The following is a 22,425-nucleotide window of genomic DNA, read 5'->3' as shown; positions in this document are numbered from 1 at the left end:
AGAAATAAAGGGAATTTACCAACTCTGAAAATACGTTGGAAAATCTGGATAAAAGTCTGTAGCTGTTGTATGCACTCACTTTATAATTGTGTTTTTAAAGAGTATTATTGTTAAGATTGTAAGGAGAGAGGATACGAATAGGATGGAAGTTCTGTCCTGCTATGCCTCAGTGGACAATGATTAAGGAGTTAGGAAATTCAGAGTTATTTTTGAGAAGGAAAGTTAATCATTCCAACCTGACTTACATGTAAGTGATGACAGTAATAATGATCGTAGCTGATTTTTGCTAATGCTCTCTAGGTACTTTCTATGTACTGTTCAGGTGTTAGCATCTTTAATCTTCGCAACAATTTTATGAAGTAGGACAGTTGCCCTCATTTTACAAGAGAGGAAAAATGAGACACTGAGAAGTAACTTGCCTGAGGTTGTACCTGCTAGTAAGTGGCATTAGGATATGAACCAAGCTAGCCTAACTCTATAACCTCTACTTAAAATTCATAACCAGCCTGACCCACATGGAAAAACCCTGTTTCTACTAAAAATACAAAATTGCCTGGGTGTGGTGGCACATGGCTGTCATCCCAGCTATTCGGGAGGCTGAGGCAGGAGAATCACTTGAACCTGGGAGATGGAGGCTGCTGTGAGCTGAGATCATGCCATTGCACTCCAGCCTGGGCAATAAGAGCGAAACTCTATCTCAAAAAAAAAAAAAAAAAAAAAAAAGGAGGCCCTAATGCTAGCTATACTAAGTATTTTGTTACAGTTTCAATAATTGATGTTATTTATCAAAGAGATAATATTATCCCAGTATAGCTTATTAGCCTTTAAAAGTTAATCTTAGATTGAAGCAAAGCAGAATTGCCCAAATATTTCAGGAATGTATTGTTAATAATTAAGGGGCCAATGAAATAAGTATCAAATACCTTTTTTTTTTTTTAAAAAAAGAAAGAGTATTGCCAGTAGATTACTTGTTAAGCATATGAGCATGTACAATTAAATATAAGTTGCATTCTGTGAAATGGTTTTGTGGAATAGGGAGTTTGAAAACCTCTATTCTGTTTTGGTTATTGCTGACTTAGTAGTGCCATGATTTTCAATCTTATCTTTATTAAGTTAGAATTTGCCTGATATATCTAGCTCATAGACTTATTATGAGGATTACAAAAGAAGTATATATATAAAAGTATTGTGAAACTTGGCAAGTGCTATACAAAAATATAAAGGAATATATCATAGATTTTTATTCATTGGCCCCTAGTTACCTGGTACTGTTTTAGGTTCTAGGGATACAAAGCCTCTCTTCTCTTACAGATTTTACATCATTAATAAGTATTATTAATAATTTTAATACTGTCATCAGAAAATTAAAATTCATAAACAGCTGAGATAATTCCAGACTTAAATTTTTTTATTTTAAAAGTGAATGCTGGCTGGATGTGGCGGCTCATGCTGGTAATCCCAGCACTTTGGCAAGCTGAGGCAGGTGGAAACCTGAGATCAGGAGTTTGAGAACAGCCTGGGCAACATGGTGAAACCCATCTCTACTAAAAATGGAAAAATCACCCGGGTGTGGTGGCGGGCATCCGTAATCCCAGCTACTCAGGAGGCTGAGGTGGGAGAATTGCTTGAACCTGGGAGACAGAGGTTGCAGTGAGCTGAGATCACGCCACTGCGTTCCAGCCTGGGCAACAGAGTGAGACTCTGTCTCAAAAAAAAAAAAAAAGCCTATCCTCCCCTTAACTTCCTGGACTTTCTTGTTTTTATGGCATTTTTATATTACGTTATCTTGCTGTTTTTTTAAAGAGTCATTAAGGATTATTTTAGTTAGCTGGGAAGAACTGAAGTTAGCCAAAAAGGAAACAAGGTAGCAGCTTGAGAAATATAAGAAATATACTTTGTGAGGGCCGGGCGCGGTGGCTCAAGCCTGTAATCCCAGCACTTTGGGAGGCCGAGACGGGCGGATCATGAGGTCAGGAGATCGAGACCATCCTGGCTAATATGGTGAAACCCCGTCTCTACTAAAAAATTACAAAAAACTAGCCGGGCGAGGTGGTGGGCGCCTGTAGTCCCAGCTACTCGGGAGGCTGAGGCAGGAGAATGGCGTAAACCCGGGAGGCGGAGCTTGCAGTGAGCTGAGATCCGGCCATTGCACTCCAGCCTGGGCGACAAAGCGAGACTCCGTCTCAAAAAAAAAAAAAAAAAAAAAAAAAAAAGAAATATACTTTGTGAGTAACTGGGTTCACTAACAAATTAGAAATAGTTCCACACTCACCCCTTCCTTTCTGTACATGCGAAAAATGATCAATGCAGATACCATCATCATTGGTGACTGAAAATAGATATTAATGTATACTGTGCAGTGTACACTTTTTAAAATTATTATTATTATACTTTAAGTTCTATGGTATATGTGCACAACGTGTAGGTTTGTTACATATGTGTACTTGTGCCATGTTGGTGTGTTGCAACCATGAACTCGTCGGCACCCATCAACTCGTCATTTACATCAGGTATAACTCCCAATGCCATCCCTCCCCGCTCCCCCCTCCCCATAATAGGCCCTGGTGTGTGATGTTCCCCTTCCCGAGTCCAAGTGATCTGCAATGTACACTTTTTAGAAACATTTAGTCACTATTATTCAGGAGACATTTTATTATAGTGATTTTTAAATTAACGAAATCGTTCCTCTGATAAGGGAAGATAAGGTATATTGTAGATAAAAATGTGATCATTAGAAATAATTTTTGCCAAAGAGAAAGGAGAGTTGAATATTCTAGTACAGCTGTAAATTTTAAAATCAGTTTTGAAGATTAAAAGTTCTTTCATGGCGCCATTTAGTATAGCTTTTGACCATTGTTGTCTTTTCTAGCTCGTCTTTATTCGTGCCTTGATCACATGAGAGAGGTACTTGGAGATGCTGTGCCAGATGAAATATTAATTGAAGCAGTTCTGAAGAACAAGTTTGATGTGCAGAAGGCTTTGTCAGGGGTTCTGGAACAAGATAGAGTGCAGAATTTGAAGGACAAGAATGAGGGAACAGTATCTACAAGAAAGATGGCAAAAGGTATGCCTTTACTTGTTCTTTTTCACTTGTTTTACATAGTTAATGCCTAAAGAGAGGCTTTCATTTGCTTGAGCTTTTAAGAAAATACTTAATTTGCTTGAGCTATTAAGAAAATCTTGCATGTTATTGTTAACTTTTGATTATCAGTTGATCTTCTAGTTGTGAATTTTTAGGATGAGTACTGAGTTTCCTTTCTTCTGTTGTAGACTGTTTTTGTGGTTATTTTACTACTTGATTTTTTTTGTTTGTTTATTTGTTTGTTTTTTGAGACAGAGTCTCACTCTGTCACCCAGGCTGGAGTGCAGTGGCATGATCTTGCTCACAGCAGCCTCCTACCTCCTGGGTTCAACTGATTGTCCTTCCTCAGCCTCCCAAGTAACTGGGATTACAGGTGCATGCTACCGTGCCTGACTTATTTTTTTTTTCTTTGTGTTTTTTTTTTTTTTTGAGACAGAGTCTCGCTCTGTCACCCAGTCTGGAGCGTAGTGGCCGGATCTCAGCTCACTGCAAGCTCCGCCTCCCGGGTTCACGCCATTCTCCTGCCTCAGCCTCCTGAGTAGCTGGGACTACAGGCACCCACCACCTCGCCCGGCTAGTTTTTTTTTTTGTATTTTTTAATAGAGACGGGGTTTCACCGTGTTAGCCAGGATGGTCTCGATCTCCTGACCTGGTGATCCACCCGTCTTGGCCTCCCAAAGTGCTGGGATTACAGGCTTGAGCCACCGCGCCCGGCCCTTTGTGTTTTTATTAGAGATGGGATTTCACCATGTTGGCCAGGCTGTTCTTGAACTCCTGGCCTCAAGGGATCCGCCCGCCTCGGCCTCCTGAAGTTCTTGGATTACAGGTGTGAGCCACTGCACCCGGCCTCACTACTTGATTTTATAACTAACAACAGAGTGGAAATAAAATTAGATAAGACAAGACATCTTTTTCTTCTTGTTAGTAGCTTACAGAACTTTTCAATTGTTATTTTTTTAAACTCTAGTGAAATAGGAAAAGGAAATTAACAGCCAGCTAATTAATGTTAAAAAAAATCCCTTTATGCTTTTATTATGTATACTTTTAAAAATTTAAATATAATTAGGTATAAGTATCATAATTATACTACTTTGCATTTTATAGCCAGAGATTTAATTTTAAATTTGTAAAATTTGGGGTGAAATTTGGAATTCAGTGGACGTAAGAGGGGAACTGAGGTGGTAGCATTATGTTAATTGGCATGCTATCTCTCAGTATGAGTATGGCAATTTGTTTACTTATGTCAGTGTTTATTGTAACCTTTGGGCTAAATTTTTCTACAACAAAGCTGCATACAGCCTGTTACGATGAAATAAGAGTGTTTTCCGGGGATGCTGGGCCCACAGATGGGCACTTTTAACTGGCTGTGATGGGAATGAATCTGTAATATGTCATCTTGTATTGGTAGTGTATCCCAGATTATGGTAGAAATTACTGGGAGTTATTTGTTTGCTTATTTGTTTCTAATACATTAAAATACAGAATAAAATGAACCTAGTTTCTTTTGTTTTTTTAAAGAAGTTTTTGAATTTGAGACAATCCTGACTATAATTTAATTATGGTTAAAACCTCACATTTTTAAATTCATGAAAATTAGAACATTGACTGACTTACATTGTATTTATCAGTGAATAGAGTATAAAGAGTACTTTAAATTGTTAAAGGAAGGTAATACTCCCTTATTGGTTTTTAGAGTATTCATGTTAAGTAATGATCAAGTATCACTTTATTCATGTCATAATCAAAAGAAGCATTTAGTAATTAAATGCCTCATTTCATGTTTCCTTTTGGTTGCTGTGACTGTCTTCTGCGTGTATCAACCTATTCATCTGAAAATTAATGGCTCTTGTAAGGTAAGGAGTCTTATTTTCTTCTTCTGAAGTTTCAGCTGATAATGTTCAAAGTTCTTATCCTCAGTCAGCAAATCATTTGGATTATAGTTGCAAACCCTTTGATTTGTCTAGCTCAGTAGGAAAATATGGATTATCTCATAATTCTTCAGTTCCAAGTCACTATTTACTCCATAGAAGAAAGAAACTTGACAGACTTAAAAGTGAAAAGAAACTAGAATCATGTAAGTTAACAAAAGAACTTTCACTAGCTAACCTAATTCATGATATGTCAAGAGATTCCTGTGAAAGTCAGCCATCAGTCAGATTATCATCTACAGAGAGTCTGGAAAGTCTACTGTCAAAGAACGTAGATGCTGATTTGTTGAGACTTCATGCATCTGAATGTATTTCCAAAGATGATTCTGCATTGAAAGAAATGCCAGATTTAAAGCCCGTAATCATAAAGAGCACAACACCGAATAATACTTTATATATTCAAAATAATTCGCTATCTGATTTTCAAAACATTCCAGTATGGGACAGTTTAGGAAGTTCAAATAATCATTTGTACTTAACTAGCTCATTGGAAAATATGACTGTTGATCGTTTAAATGCTAGTAAAGAAACTGAAGTTGGAAGTGTTTCTTTAGTTGAACAAAGTGCTGAGAATTACATTTTAAAAAATGATAATTTGCAGTTTTCTCAGTGTGAAAGTCCATCCCTCACTGAACTGTTTCAGGAACACAAAGAAAACAATATAAGCCAGTGCTTTACTTTATCTGACCTTTATGACCAGTCATCTGCCAGTTTCACAGATCTAAGTTTGGGATCCTTTCCTCTGTCACAATTAGCAAATCGCTGTCAGTCTTCACCCGGAATATCAGAATTAACAGGATCTCTCTCGTCATTGGCATTTCATAAAGCTTCTCCCACAAGAGACCTTGAGAATTTGTCACTTTCTGAATTGATTGCAGAAACAATTGATGTAGACAACTCTCAGATTAGGAAAGAGTCCTTTGAGGTCAGTTTATCTGAAGTGAGGTCTCCTGGAATAGATTCAAATATTGATCTTAGTGTCCTTATAAAAAACCCAGATTTTGTTCCAAAGCCTATAGTAGACCAATCCATTGGTCCATCATCACGAACTAAAGTTCTAAATTCAAAGCTAGGGAAGAATTCCAATCTTGCTAAGGATAATAAAAAAAACAATAAAGGCTGTCTGACCAGGAAACCACCTTTTTCTCTCTCTTGGACCAAGGCCCTTGCTGCTAGACCTTCAGCTTTTGCCTCAACACTGTGTCTTCGTTACCCACTGAAAAGCTGCAAGCGACGCACCCTTGACCTCTATAAGACTTTTCTTTATAGTAGACAAGTTCAAGATGTAAAGGACAAAGAAATAAGTCCTCTTGTAGCGATAACACCATTTGACTTCAAATCAGCATCACCTGATGACATTGTAAAAGCTAATCAAAAAAAAGCATTTACTAGAGAATAGTAACAAAAGAAAAACTTGATTGCTGTTGTAGAGCTTTTTATTTTTAATTAAAGTCTTCAGAGGAATCACTTTATATTATGGGATTCAAATTGTGATTTTTATGAAAATTGTCCTAGGTCAGTTGATTAGTTGATACTTATTTTTGCACTGAATTTTTTTTAAACTATGCCTTCTTTCAGTGATAACTGGCTTTATTTAAGTTGGTAACCTATACTGAGTATATGTTTACAAAGTGGATATGGAAACTTGATGTTGTGAAATCAGACCTCAGATATTTTTGTTTGAAGCATTCAACTTTCTATGTTTCTTATGACAAAGTATTTTTTTCTATGAAATATTTTTGTGCTTTGTTCTTAAACGAAAATGCCAGCATTTGGGATTATTATAGTTTAGTGTGAAGATTATTCTTATGTGGCACAGCATAGCTGAGACGTTATATTTTAAAATATGATATAATTCCTAGTTTCATTATTTTTCTGTAGATAAATACTAAAATTTTTCTATTAGAAAAATCTTAAAATTCCTGACTTTTGAGAGTACTGTGGAGATTGTTGAAATACATTTTTGATAATAATAAACTGAAAATCTTTTAAGGAACCATGTAAATATAGAAGTTGGATTAATATGTGAATTATTTTTTTACATTTTTAAAAACCATTTGTCCTAAATATACACTTTAAAATAAATGTATAAAAAGTGTTTTCAGGTATGGTTGCATGTTCTTTGAATGGAGAATTTTACCAGATGTCTTTAGCTGCTGCTGCTGCTTCTGCTGCTTCTTCTGCTTCTGCTGCTTCTTCTGCTTCTTCTTCTGCTTCTGCTTCTGCTTCTGCTTCTTCTTCATTATTATTATTATTTCTTCTTCTTTGTTATTATTATTACTTTATTTTATTTTATTTTTTTGAGATAGAGTCTTGCTCTGTCATCCAGGCTGGAGTGCAGTGGCGTGATCTCGGCTTACTGCAAGCTCCGCCTCTGGGGTCACGCCATTCTCCTGCCTCAGCCTCCCGAGTAGCTGGGATTACAGGCGTCCGCCACCACGCCCGGCTACCTTTTTTTTTTTTTTAATTTAAAAAAAAAATTTTTTTTTTTGTAGAGACAGGATTTCACCGTGTTAGCCAGGATGGTCTCCACCATCTCCTGACCTCGTGATCCGCCTGCCTCGGGCTTCCAAAGTGCTGGGATTACAGGTGTGAGCCTCCGCGCCCGGCCTGTTCTTATTTTTTTAAGATGGAGTCTTTCTCTGTGGCTAGGCTGGAGTGCAGTGACAGTGACACTCACTGCAGCCTCCGCCTCCTGGGTTCAAGCGATTCTCCTGACTCAGCCTCCTGAGTAGCTGGGACTACAGACGTGTGTCACCATGCCCAGTTAAGTTTTGTATTTTTAGTAGAGACGGGGTTTCACCATGTTGGCTAGGATGGTCTTGATCTCTTGACCTTGTGATCCACCCCCTCATCCTCCCAAAGTGCTGGGATTATAGGCATGAGCCACTGTGCCCGGCCTAACTTGTTCTTTTCAGTAAGTAATGGAATGTGGAGTTTTCCTTTTTGCTACTGACAGCTGTGTGCCCCACAGTGACAAAGTTTCAGCAATGGGGGATCAATAAAAGCTTTTCTAATCATTAGAATAAGTATGTAATTAATCCCTTAAAGCAGTGGTTCTCAACTAGCAATCAGAATCACTGGAGGAATTACTTCAGAACACAGACACTGAGGCTTCACTCCATATATGCTGAAGCAGTCTCTGAGGAATGGCACTTGGGAATGTGTATTTTCAAAATTATTCCCCAAAATGTATATTTCTGTTTGAGAATCATTGCCTTAAAGGGAGAAATCAGTAGAATGGACTTATTAATGCCAAGAATAACATCTGACCGACTTGAATGAATGATTTCTAGAAATAAGGAATACCAAGGAAAAATGCTACTTAGGAATTATAGCTTTTTGCGTAAAATGATGGAGATATTATTAGTATTCCTTGCAAAAATATAATACAGTAGTATCTAAAATGTTATTTTATTTTTTTGAGACGGAGTCTCACTGTGTTCCCCAGCCTGGAGTGCAGTGGCATGATCTCGGCTCACTGCAACCTACGCCTCTCAGATTCAAGTGATTCTCCTGTCTCAGCCCCCCGAGTAGCTGGGATTACAGGTGCATGTCACCATGCCTGGCTAGTTTTTGTATTTTTAGTAGAGATGGGGTTTCACCACATTGGCCAGGCTGATCTCTAACTCCTGACCTCAGGTGATTCGCCCACCTCGGCCTCCCGAAGTGCTGGGGTTACAAGCATGAACCACCATGCCTGGCCAAATATTTTTTTTAATGAAAATGAAAAGGCTGATCTTTTCCCAGTAAATATTTTTTCTCTGGCAGCTACTTTACTGTACATTTGATAATTTTTTGTGTTACTTTTGTTTCTGTTTATTTTCAGAATGACATTCCAAAATTTTAATCTCTGTGTGATGTTTTTCAGTATTTCGATGGGAAAAGTTAAGATGGCATTATGTCTTTTTTTTTTTTTTTAAACCAAACACTTCTTGATTTCTTGTGATGTCTTCAGGTTTTTGTTTTTTAATTGAATATATCAGTGCACCATAATACTAATGGTTAGGAGATCATTTAAATCACAAGCTATATTTTGTGATTGATTTTAAAATTTTAATTATCCCAGTGGTTGAGATTGTTTTTCTAGTCTTGAACCTTGGTCAAACATTTTAGTAACTTTGAATTAGTGTATGACTGAACTAGATGTATATATTGGCAGTCTTCAATTTAGGAGTGAATTAATTAATTATAAGAGTTTGTTTGTAACTGATGATAATTATTGATAGGTTAAGTGCTGCACAGGTGGTCCACATTGCACATGAATCCTCAAATACTTCTGTAATCTATACTGTAGTTGAATATTGAATAGCAGCACTATTGTGTTACCTCTTTTATAACAAAGTAATTTTCAAGTGGAAATGCAATACTTTTAAAGCCATATAGTAGACCTTGTCAGTTGAACTAGGTCTCCATTTGTTGGCTGATTAGGGTTGTAACTACCAGGTATGAGATTCTTTTGGTGGGGAAAAAAATTATATATTATAGGGTGGTAAGAGATGGCAACGATATCTTAAATAGGTTTCCAGGCTTCCTATTTTCCTTGGCTTGGCTACTGGTCTGTCAGGCATGTACACGACAAGTACTTGGCTGTTGACTAAGGGAATGTCACAGTCTCTGAGATTGCAGAGGTGGAACTGAGCAGACCTTTCCACCTTCCACCCTTGGCCATTGGTCCTTGGTAAAAAGCCAAGTGTCTGCTTGTTCATGAATATGCTCCTTGTGATTGTTGGCACTAAGTGTATATTCTGTACCAGCTGCTGTTTATTGACTGCTGTCTTAGTAGCTCAGGTATGCTAGGTGTTTTAGTTTACTTTAGTTTCCAGTTCAGCTATAAATTTTAAGATGCAAAGCTGTTTTTATTTGCATTATGATCAAGGGCATTAATAATTTACTTTAGGAATAGAAATAATATTGTAATTATATTCTAAATGATATAAAATACATTAAAAACAATTTTTGCTCTTCACTCTTTTTGGTTTCTTAAAAGATCTGATGTTGTTCATGGATGGATGTTTTGTCCTTTTGCATTCTAAAGTGTTTAGTTGGCTCTTTTGGATATGATTCTTCTTACAATAAATTGCCAAGAACCAGGGTTTCATTTCTGTACAGAGCACTTTTTAAAACTTTTCCTTTTTAAAACCTTTCCTAGTTACTAAACTGGCATTTTAACCTTTTTTTCTCCTTTTAGCTTTGAATCTGTCTTTCTTAAACTTGCCTTTTACACTTTTTCTTCTCATATGTAATGATAACTATAGTCAGTGTTTTATATTTAGTTTTTAGTATTCAGTGGGGGGTCATGTAACTAATTGTCATACCAGGGATAAAACTAATAAGGTGCTCATTTTTTGTAAGTAAAAGAAACCACTGAAGATAAAATACAGTTAAAGAGAAGAATAATGAGTTCTCTTATGATTATTTCCCTTTTTAAATTGACCCTGAATCTATATGTGGACCATTGCAAATAAACAAGTATACATTGTATGTTGAGAAAGAACTGTGTATCAACATGTTTTCTCTTTTATGTTCATGCAGGTATATATTTGGTTATAAAGTCAATTTTATAATAGTTCAGAAATTGTTTTATATATAAACAGTAGATTATACATAAATAATGTGGACTAGACAGGGAGGGATTAATATGAATTTCTATACTTGTTTTCTTTTACCTATATATTTATAATGACATAAAGCTCAGTTTATGCAGTTACACAATTTTAATTTTTAGATTGTAAAAAATTTGTCACATTTTGAGTTTGTATATATTTTGTAAAAGCTACACAGAAAGAAATGAAAATTCTGAGATTTTCCTAAATCAAGTGTAAAAACATGCAATCTATCCATTAGGATTTTCTATATAAACTTGATATTTCCGAATGATCTTTCAATCATTTATGCTGAAAGTACTGTTTTATTTCTACAAACAAATTAAAAAACAAACTACCTGTTTGTGAAAATTTTCTTTTAAGATATTTGGCATTTAGAATTCTTGCTTTCCATGGGGTAAAGTTTTATATATTCTTTTTACTGTTTAGGACTCACCTAGAAATACTATAGGTTGTGATGAATATTGGCGATGTAATTGCAGAGATGACAGTGGAAGGCAAAGGAAATGATGAGCTGGGTATGGTGGTGGCATGCACCTGTAGTCCGAGCTCTTTGGAAGGCTGAGGCAGGAGGATTGCCACTTGAGCCCAGAAGTTCAAGTTCAGCCTGGGCAGTGTGGTGAGACCCTGTCTCAAAAAAAAAAAAAAAGAAGTGATAAAATGCGTATTTATTTCTGAAATTGACAGGCCTGATATCTACTGGATGAGTGAAGAAAAGCGTTTTAGATGAAAGATATAACCCAAGATGAACAAAGATAGTATTCTTACGTCAAAGGGGAGGGGGATATATGCACACTTCAACACATGATTATCTTTATTACAGTGTGGCATATTATACCCTTCAAAGCTGACATCTTTGTCTTCCTCATCTAAGGTGCCACCTTCTCTTCTGTTTCCCGTCTTTGTTATTACTATCACCATCTAGTTAACCAAAACCAGGAACCTAGTATCATCCTTGGTTCATCTCTCTTCACCTGCTACTCATAATTGATTACCATTCCTGTTATTCTCACCTTACAAATAAGTAAATATACGTGTGTGTGCATATAATATGCATACATATATAGTCGACTCTTGTTATTTACAGTAGTTATGTTTTATAGTCACTACAAACACCGAAATAATGAATACTGACCATTGCTCCTACAGGAAATACAGGGGTAGGTTCCTGTGAGCCTCTCATAACATTTTCATCAATCAGTGAATACATAACATTGTTTTATATGTGTCTCTATTTAAAGACACCTTATTTAATGGACGTGTATAGCATGGATTCATTAACACCGAACTCAGGCCAACAGCACTGTAACTCATGCGTTATCTCCTTATCTAACATCGTTTATTTGTTAGGCACATCCTAGCCTTCTTGTGTTTAGAATACTAAGCACTACACTTACAGGCCATTTTAAAAATTATCAACAAAAAGCACAAAATTACCAACAAAAAGTACAAAACTGGAAAAAATGTGACACTAGGTAGACCATGAAAAGGACATTTGTTTACAGTATGAGAGCTGTAACAAGAAAGCCGACTGTCACCTTCCTCACCTCACCTGGGAACTTGCATATTGGATGATTTTTTTGCTGCTCTGCACATGTCCACAAGTGAGTGCAAAAGTGAGTAGTGATTTTGGGATTACAAGTAAATTTGTTGTGATTAGGTGAATTCACAATGTGGAACCTATGAATAATGAGAATCAACTGTACATTTTTTGGCCCACTACTCTTTCTTGTTATTTTTCCTCTTCATTATTTTCTCCTTTATTGTTACTTTTCCTCTTTATTGTTACTTTTATTTTTATTATTTTATTTCCTGTTACTTTTCCTTTTACAGGCCATTAGCTTTTAGCAGAATTACCTAAACATCTAACTGGTTTCTTGACTTTTCAGTTTATTTTGGCCAGAATAAGTTTTCTAAACTAAAGATCTAATTTTCTCTCTCCCTATCTAAATCCTTTTATTTCCTGAGCCCCTTTATGAGCTCATTTCTGTTTTGTACCTGTTTACCCAAACCTACCCAAGAACACCTACCTGAGTTTCCTCTGCTTCTATAGTGCTTGCCTTTTTTCTCTCCCCCTTCCCTCCTGGCTAATCACTGTTTGAATGGTAGTTTCGATATCACTTTACTCTCAATCATGGGGTAGGGGAACTTTCATATGCACCCGTAGTTCACTGTTCTGCCTTTATTACCACCCCATGTGAAGTCGTAATTCCTCTCTCACACATGCATAGACTTTCTGTTGTCACTCTGCTTTATTCTTAACAGCACTTATATCCTCTGACACTGTGTTTGTTGTATATACACTTGTTTTTGTTATGTTTTCTCTCTGCTCTCCCTCCACCCCCCTTCCACGTAAGTCCTACAAATATAGGAATTTTGTGTATTCACTGCTGTATTCCCAACTCAGAATATGTCTGGCACATAAACGTAGGCAAGGATTTTAAGTAAAAATTGAGTCTGTCTCCTAATATGGTCCCACAATCTTGTTCCTTAGAGGGAGCCACTGTAAATACACTGTTTCTTCTTTATTCTTCCAAAGGTTTCACTAGCATGTTACACACATGTGAATGTACGGATACATTTTTATACAAATGGAGAATATACTGTAACACTTGCATATGTATCACTTAAAGCATTTTGCAGAACTTTCTTTACTGCCATATACAGATCAATCTCATTTAACAGCTACCTAGAATTCTGTAATATGATTATACCATAATTTATTTAAACAGCCTCTGTTGATGAACATTTTAAGTGTTCCAGTTGTTATTGCTGATAATAAATGAACATCCTACATTTCTAGAAATTGAACTGATACACTTGAAAGTTTTGGATAGATATTGCCTAATTGCTCTTGATAGAAATTGATTTCCCTCCCACTAGTTTATGAGCATTTCTGCCCAAATTCTTATAGATAGGGGTATTATTCCTTTTGGTATTATACCAACCTGATAATTGGAAAATATTTTTTTCATTTATTTATATTTCTTATCTGTAAAGCTATATTTTTCTCCCTGTCTACTCTTAATCTGCCCACTTTTCTGCTGGTTTATCTCTTGTTTCATGATTTTTAGGATGTGTGTGTCTGTGTATGTGTGTATGTGTATGTATATGTGTGGATCCATATGCACACATACATATGTGCATATTTATATACTAAGGAAATTAGTCATAAAAATTGTTATATGCATGGAAAACACTTTCTGACTTCTAGTTTGTCAGGTCATTTTTTTAGAAGATAGATTTTGAACTTTTATATATTCAGATTTATTAGCCTTTTTTCTTAGGGTTTTGGAAAGTTATGCTCCACTGTGACAAGATAATTTTTAAAAAAGTGTCCTTGTTTTTTCTAATACATTTGTCAGATTCATTGTTTTACAGTTGGATCTTTGATTTAGCTGATATTAAGGGCTAACATAGGAATCCCATTTCTCCACCATCTTGTCTCCGTGTGGAAAGATGGATTTATCGTAGTATCTTTTTAAATTACTATAGCTTTTTAGTACCTGTTTTAATATTTGGTAGGCTCTCTTGTTTTTTTCACTCCTTATTGTAGTTTTCCTGAGTTATCTCACATGCCTCTTTTTCCCATATGAGCTTTAGAAATAGCTTGTCTCGTTACTAAAAAAAGAAGAAAATCCAGCTGTAATTTTTATTGTTGTATTTAATGCTAGCAAGAGATTTCTGAAGGAAAAAAATACTGTCTCCAGAGTTGCCAAAGGTTAGATAACGTTAGACATTATTATTATCTTAGTAGATTTTCTAGTATTGTTCTAGTGTTATGATGTAGAACCATCTCCAGTTGGTCATGGTGGATTTTTCTTTTAAGGTGATGGATTTTATTTGCTAACATTTTATTTAAGATGATTTCATCTATTCATAAAATTACTTGAAATTGTGTGTATGTGTATGCTCTTTGGATATTGTTTTTTCTTGTGATGGTTTTACAAAAAATTTAGAATGATTTTGTCTTCAAATAATTCAGTAGCATTGAAATGATATGTTTTAATGATAGGATTTATCTTTTCGAAGATTCTGGGATCAGTTTTGAAAGTTTTAATTTTCTTAGAAAAACATCCATTTCATCCAAGGTGACAAATGTGTTTGTTGTGCATTGTACCAAACATTGTCTTACTCTTTTAGATTTTTCTATGTCTGTAGTTACTTCTCTATTCTCATTTTCAGTATGGTTTTCTCTCCTCTAGTCTCCCCTTTCTCTCTGCCCAGCATTTTTTTTTTTTTTAATTACCTTGCAATTTATTTTGTTTTTTCTTCCCTAAATTTTAGTTCCTAGATCTGTAATTAGTTCTCCTGGTTTAATTCATTACTTTGTAAGTTTGTGTATGACTTAATGTATTTTCCTTATGTTTTTTGCTTTTTATTTCCTATCCTTCTGAGTAGAATATTTAACATATATGCATTTTTAATTCATCTTAAAAGTTTTTATGGCCAGGCACGGTGGCTCATGCCTGTATTCCCAGCACTTAGGAGGCCGAGGTAGGTGAATTGCTTGAGCTCAGGAGTTCAAGACCAGCCTGGGCAACAGCCGTCTCTACCAAAAATACAAAAAAATTAGCTGGGCGTGGTGGCACACATCTGTGATCCCAGCTACTTGGGAGGCTGAGGTGGGAGGATTGCTTGAGCCTGGGGACAGAGGTTGCAGTGAGCTGAGATTGTGCTAATGCACTCCAGCCTGGGTGACAGAGTGAGACTGTCTCAAAAAAAAGTTAGTTTTTATTTATGGAATTTCTAACAGAAAAATGCAAAAAATAATGTAACAGACACTCATGGAACTAGCACTTGGTTTTAACAAGCTAACATTTTGCCACGTAAATTTCAGATCTCTGTTTAAATAAACTGTTAGATTAGAATCTAGCCTCATCCTTTGCTTGTTCCTTTCTAATATTTTAAAGTTGATATGCATAATTCTCACTTTATTCTTATTTAATTCTATCTCTGTAGTCATTATTTTTCCTATGAATACTACATTTGCGGTGGCTTGTGGGTTCTTTTCGAGTTACTGTTATTTTCCGGATAATCAACAATTTTAATTTTCATTTCCTTTTTAAGCCAAGAGTCCAAGAGAGTTTTAGAATTTTGGTTGTTGGGGAGTTTTGTTATTTTTGTTATGATTACTGGTTTTATTATACTGTTTATCAGAGTATCTGGTCTGTACTCTGTTTATTGAGTTTGTCTTTGCGACCTAGTGTATTTCATAGGCATTTGTCTACAACACTGTTCTGTTTGCAGAATACAAAATACAATAATTTTCTGTTAGCTTATTTTTCTTTTTTTTTTTTGAGATGGAGTCTCACTCTGTCGCCCAGGCCTGAGTGCAGTGGCACCATCTCGGCTCACTGCAACCTCTGCCTCCTGGGTTCAAGCTATTCTCAGGCTTTAGTCTCCCGAATAGCTGGGATTACAGGTGCCTGCAATCACACCTGGCTAATTTTTGTAATTTTAGTAGAGATGGGGTCTTGCCATATTATCTATGCTGGTCTTGAACTCCTGGGCCCAAGCCATCTACCCATCTCGGCCTCCCAAAGTGCTAGGATTACAGGCGTGAGCCACTGCAGCCGGCCTGTTCATTATTCTTATAATCTGTTTTTTTTGTTTTTTTTTTTTTGATTGGCGATAGGCTGAGAGTGGTAAGTTAATATATAACACTCTTGCATTTTTATTTCATATTGCCTGGAGAGTTTACTCTGTAAAATTTGATATACAAAGATACATGATCTTTCTATGGATTTGAATTTATCATTAAATTTCCCTTTTTGCTAGTTTTTTGCTTTTTGCCTTAAATTCAGTTTAGCATTAATATCATGATTGCTGCTTTCTCTTGTTTTATTTGTCCTTTCTTTTGCTTTCAATGTTTTGAGTCGCTTAGGTTTAGTTGTATCTCCTGTATTTATATACTTGGGTTTGGATAGAGAGTCTTTGTTTTAATAGATGGGTTCTTCTCATTTATGTTATTAATAGACCAGATAATAATGTCTGTCATTTTTTAAAAAGTTGTTGTCTTTTATATTTACATATTTTGATATGATTTGTGTTTGTTTTTATCTTTGTGTATTCTATGATAACTTGGAAATTTTATAGTTCATTTTTATCATATAATAACATACTTTATCTTTTTAACTTCACTAACTTTAAAGAATGTATATTGATCTCTCACTGTTAAAAATGGAGATGTGAACATTTACAATTCACCCCTTTTCTGTTTCTCATTAATTGTGTTAATATTTTAAATTCTTAGGTAAGGTGTTCTCCTTTACACCTTTACACCTTTACTGAATTTATTAGCTTTTAAACAATTTTTTAAAACAATTTATTAAACAGTTTTTAAAAACAGTTTATTAGTTATTTTAAAAGTGATTTTGTGACCTATATTTGCATGACAAATGGAAAATAATAGTTTAGCATTACTCTTTCCTGGAGGAATTTGCAGCTGCTGCTCTACTGTTTTCTGTTGTTGCATGTTGCTAACTAGCTACCTGGATTCTGCCACCTCCAGTGTGGCTTTTATTTCTACAGGAGTTTCCCACTCTCCCTCTGTTCTTCTGAGCCCTGCTGGCTTACTTTTCCATTTGTCCTCCTATTTGTTTTTATCATCTTTATTTTATCCTCTGTGTCTTTCTTTTAAGCTCTTGTGTCAGATACTGTATTTTCTTTGCTATACTTGATATCATAAAACTTTAAAAACCCTTTTTCTTTTTACATTCAACTGTTACATATTCTTCATCTGCCTTTTGTTTTCCTCCATATTTATTCTTAGAGTATTTACCTATAGCTTCTATGTCATGCCCTCTTTGAATATTTGAAAAGGGAGGGATTTCTTTTTTGACAGCATTTTATAAAGAATAATGGGAGGGGTGTGGTGACTGAGCTCGGACCACCTCGTACTCGTGAACTTGCTGTTTATCCTTAGGTCATGTTGCAGCAGTTTTCTCAGCAGTGTCAGTTTTCTCTCTTTGAGGCAAAACAGAAACAGTGAAAGGCTAAGTGAAATTCTCTTTTGAAGGTTTTTGTGATTTCCTTGTCCTTGGCGTGGATGGGTTCTGAGATTCTTCCTTAGCCTTCACTGTTGCTATTTTCCTTGTTGGGTCCTTCAGAGGTATGTTTCCAACTTTGGAGAACTCTGGCTTCTGGACAGAATCTGGAGTCCTATGTTTCTCATGTACACTGAGTTTGATCCACATTTCTGTTTGGTAAGATGTTCTTCATAGTTTGTGCTTTGGTATTATGACTGTTTCCTACTTTTTTGAAAATGCAGTATTCTGCTTTTCTTGCTGTCTCTCTTTTGGGAAAATGGGATGGGTGTCTTTTGGAAGAAGAGTGGGATAGAAACATCTTTGCTTTGGCTCTTAAAGTGGATGTATTTTTCCAAGGGCACTTGTTAGATTAGATACCCCCTTTTCAACTGTGAAACTAGACCGATCTGAGAGGCTTGTGACAATTTCTTTCTCGGTGTGTGATACAACAGGCCTTGTCCTAAAGATTTAGGAGCTTATGTATAATAGCTCCAGTATCACGTCAACTTGATACCACTAAACATTCCAGAAGATTTCTCTTTTTTCCCCCAGAGAAATTTTCAGTATTTTAATATATCTATAGTTTTAGAATGTGAACTTCCTAGTATTTACATAAATTAGCCTCTTCTGGTAATAAGTTAGAACTAACTTCTAAAATAATATATTACATGTTAACATATCTTAATTTAGACAATATTTTAGTTCATTTTGTTAACAGCAAATACATATAACCTTAGAGTGTTATTTTATAATTGTGTTATACATGCCCATGAATGAACTGCTAAAAAAGCATATATTTGGGGAATAAAATTGTGGAATAATCTTAATTTTCTGATGTTATTTTCCTTGCCACCTTAAATCTACCAAGAAAAAAGAACACCCCCAAGAATATGAAACTGAGTAACACAAAGTCTTCCACAGGAAAATGCAGAAATTAAAATTCATACATCTTTTTTTTTGGGGGGGGGGAACAGAGTCTCGCTGTGTCACCCAGGCTGGAGTGCAGTGGCGCGATCTTGGCTCACTGCAAGCTCCGTCTCCCGGGTTCACGCCATTCTCCTGCCTCAGCCTCCCGAGTAGCTGGGACTACAGGCACCCTCCACCATGCCTGGCTAATTTTTTGTATTTTTAGTAGAGACAGGGTTTCACTGTGTTAGTCAGGATGGTCTCGATCTCCTGACCTCGTGATCCGCTTGCCTTGGCCTCCCAAAGTGCTGGGATTACAGGCGTGAGCCACTGCTCCTGGCCCATCATTATTGTTTTAAAGGATCCTCTTCTCAGAAAAATATTATTTATGGATTAAAATTTTATAATTAGTCAACTGGAAGATAGTTTTCAACAGAGTAGATATTATGTGAAGTGAGGTTTCACTCTTACGATTCCTATTGAGGCTTTTTCTACCACTGGATTAATTTTATTTCATTGAAAAAATAGTTAATGTTAAAAAAAGTGAGCATTGAGAAAAATAGTTGGTCTAAAAGTCTGGAAAAACTATCATGTATAATTTAAATTGGCCATTTTTCACAGTTTTCAAAATTGGTATTTCCATTGCTTCACAAATAAAGTAGCTGATAAATGTTTATACTAATCAGATCATTAAGATAATTGATTGTTGAAAAGTATTTGCTTGGTTTGAAGAAATAAATGTATAATTGAGCTACTATTGACAAGGTGTGCTTTAAGTAATAGTGGTTTACCTATACTGGTTAGAAACCTATTATATATCATTTTCCTTTTCTCTTGAATTTTATCTAGTTTTCCCTTCAAGTAAAACTTTTGTTTAGAAAGTAAAGCCTACTTTTATATGATGAGGTTATATTCTTTCTAGCATTGTTTTACCATTTTCATAGTGTTAATCTGTTAAACTTTACATAGTATATCTGTATATGAATATCTTTAATATTATTTATAACTCAGGTGATGATTGTCATACTTTTGGTTCTTATCTTTTGTTGTTGTTTTTGAGACAGTCACGCTCTGTCGCCCAGGTTAGAGTGCAGTGGCGCAATCTTGGCTCACTGCAAGCTCCGCCTCCCGGGTTCACACCATTCTCCTGCCTCAGCCTCCCAAGTAGCTGGGACTACAGGCGCCCGCCACCACGCCCGGCTAATTTTTTGTATTTTTAGTAGAGACAGGGTTTCACCATGTTAGCCGGGATGATATCGATCTCCTGACTTCGTGATCCTCCCACCTCGGCCTCCCAAAGTGCTGGGATTACAAGCGTGAGCCACTGCGCCCGGCCACTTTTGGTTCTTAATGTCAGGTTGTTCCCTATTGAAGATTCAAGAAGTTAAAAAAAAAGATAAAGGAGCTATAAACAGTTTCCCTAAGATCATTATTTTCCTACTTGTTTATTTTGCTGTATTGTCTTTCTCTTAGCCATCTATGTATCTCATCAGTAAATGGGAAACATAGTAACATTTGATTTTTATGAGAAAATGCAACCTCTTTTTTTTTTCCTGCTCAGGTCAAATGTATTATGAGATTTTATCTTTATCCTGGAAATAAATCCTGTGATTAATTTGAAAAGTTTATATTACAAAGAAATATGAGATATTATGAATCCTACTAAATCTGTATGAACTTTTCAATAATGCACTTAAAATGCCTCTTTTATTTTAATCCTTTTTAGTAGATTGTTAACAGTCATATTTAATGCATCTTTTTTGGTTTCCCCTTTTGAATATATTTTTCGTTGAAAATATTTTTTCACTAATTTATTCATCACTGAGTATTTTTATTTAGACAGGAGAATTTTATACTTACACAGGTAACTTCAGAATTAATTGGCTTTCTGCTTAAAATTATGTGGGCTTTGTAAAGGAAGTGGTTTATTTCAGTGAAAAAAACTTTAGTTCAGAATGTTCTCAGCTATGTTTTAAGATTCTCTTTGTATGTACACCTACACTGGAAAAACTGAAACACTAATTGCTTAATTTAAAAATAATTTGCTTTAGACTCTCAAAACAGCGTGTCTTCATGAACAGCTGGTACCATCTATGAATTACATGAATGTTAAATATAGAGTTTTCTTCTAACACTAATTACCTTGCTTTTTTTTTTTTTAACTTTACAAATTCTAATCACATTATGTATATTTGTATATACTTTCTTGTTTTATTCTAAGGCAATTATACATCCTTTTAGTAAAAAATAATTTTTGAGTGCTTTTTATGTGCTAAATACTTTAGCCAAAGAATAGAATGGAGGGAGAGGACAAATAAAATTTAGCTTAGCCAGCATTTATTGCGTGCTCTTTTTTTTAAATTAGAAAAGCATGCTAGGCATAGGGGACATAAAACTAAGATACAAACTTTCCCCTCGAGTTTTAGAGTAGCCCCTTAGGGGCTAGGTCTCTGATTTAATAGAAGTACCTTTATGGCCAACTGCTTTCAGTCTGAACATGGTGACTGCTTTTTTCTGTTATTTGTAAAGCTTCCTGTTCTGGGAGCTACCTCTCAAGGGGAGATAGGATGGTGAATTAACATTTTGAATATCAGCTATGCATCAGGCTTTGTGTATGTTTTATTTGATCATTTTAAGAAACTTTGAGGTAGATGGAGAAACTGAGGCTCATATAAAATAAATAAATTGCCTAATTTTACATAGGTGTTAAGAGGCCAATTGTAATTCCAATAGAGTTCTTTGAATCTCCAGTGCCCTTTTCATTGTTATACATTACTTTCTTGCAACAAACTTTTATTCTGTAACAGTTTAATCTTGTTAAGTGATAAGTATCTTAGGGATAAAACTGAATCCATTGTCAAGGAAACCAACTTTATCATTAGTAGGGTATTTAAAAATTATTTTTAGTTTTTTTTTCTGCTAGTATTATTTAAACAAGAGACTTGACATTCATGTATAGGCAATTGTATGTTTCTAAATCCTGCAAATTAGCAGTCCTAAGAAATGAAGTCATTTGCTAGTCTGTTTAAATTTCAGATCACTTTGTGGTCTTTGGATTGTAAAACAACAATTCTGTTTGACTTAAAATACTGTATAATTTAGTTTCTTAATATTTGCTAGCTTGGTGCCATTGTAAGGACCAGCTTAAATAATATTGTTTATGAGAACCAATTTAAGAGGAAGCTCATACCTAATCCTATGGAATCTAGAATTATGTAGCATTTTGATGCATTTAAGCAGTAATCGTAGGCAATATTAATGAGTACTTTACACCAAATGTACTAAATTCTTTATATCTGCTATCACTTAGTATTCATAATAATCATAGAGAGTTGGGATTATTTTTATGCTGGTTTTATAGTTGGAGGATCTGAAGCTCCAGAATGTGTAAACATCTTCCCCAAGGCCACAAAACGAGTAAATGGTAGAAACAGCATTCACAGCAATATGTTTGTGATACTGAAGTCTTCGTTTTTATACTTTGTGTGTGTTTCTACATATTAGAGTATATTAGTCCTTTTTTAAAAAGTGGTCATCTGCCTTTTTGAAAAACCCATTTTAACTTAATCATGTGCAACATTAAACAACTCTTCATTTTGCCCTCCCCTTAGTCTCTGACAACCACACATAGACCCTTTTTTAATACCAATAAATTTAGATTTCATAGTATTCCATTGTCTAGCTGTCTGGTTATTATAGGAACTTAAGTGTTTCAATTTATTGTTATATAAAAAAGATACAATTTTAGAGTGGAATTGTTGGATAAAAAGGGATGGTCATTTTTAAGACTTTTAGTACATATTGTACATATAGTACTTTTAGCACATTTCTTCAGAAAGATCATACTAATTCTTAAATTTAATTATTACTCA

General features: G+C 35.2%; 1 protein-coding gene across 3 annotated transcripts in view; it reads left to right on the top strand.

Moving 5' to 3' along the window:
• The window catches only part of HBS1L (HBS1 like translational GTPase), a 93,949-nt gene that overhangs the window by 14,314 nt on the left and 57,210 nt on the right, over positions 1–22,425 (top strand). For 2 of the 3 annotated variants that reach the window (XM_005551902.3, XM_005551901.3), the window contains one exon: positions 2,870–3,064. In XM_005551902.3, the coding sequence (XP_005551959.1) occupies positions 2,870–3,064 (195 nt within the window). Of the gene's footprint in view, positions 1–2,869; positions 3,065–4,940; positions 7,107–22,425 lie in introns of those variants that run through there. The other variant, XM_015448696.4, reaches the window with a different exon arrangement.

Source organism: Macaca fascicularis, chromosome 4, assembly GCF_037993035.2.
Source record: "Macaca fascicularis isolate 582-1 chromosome 4, T2T-MFA8v1.1".
Taxonomy (NCBI): domain Eukaryota; kingdom Metazoa; phylum Chordata; class Mammalia; order Primates; family Cercopithecidae; genus Macaca; species Macaca fascicularis.
Note: the sequence above shows the minus strand (reverse complement) of the source record. Positions and strands in the feature narration are given on the sequence as shown.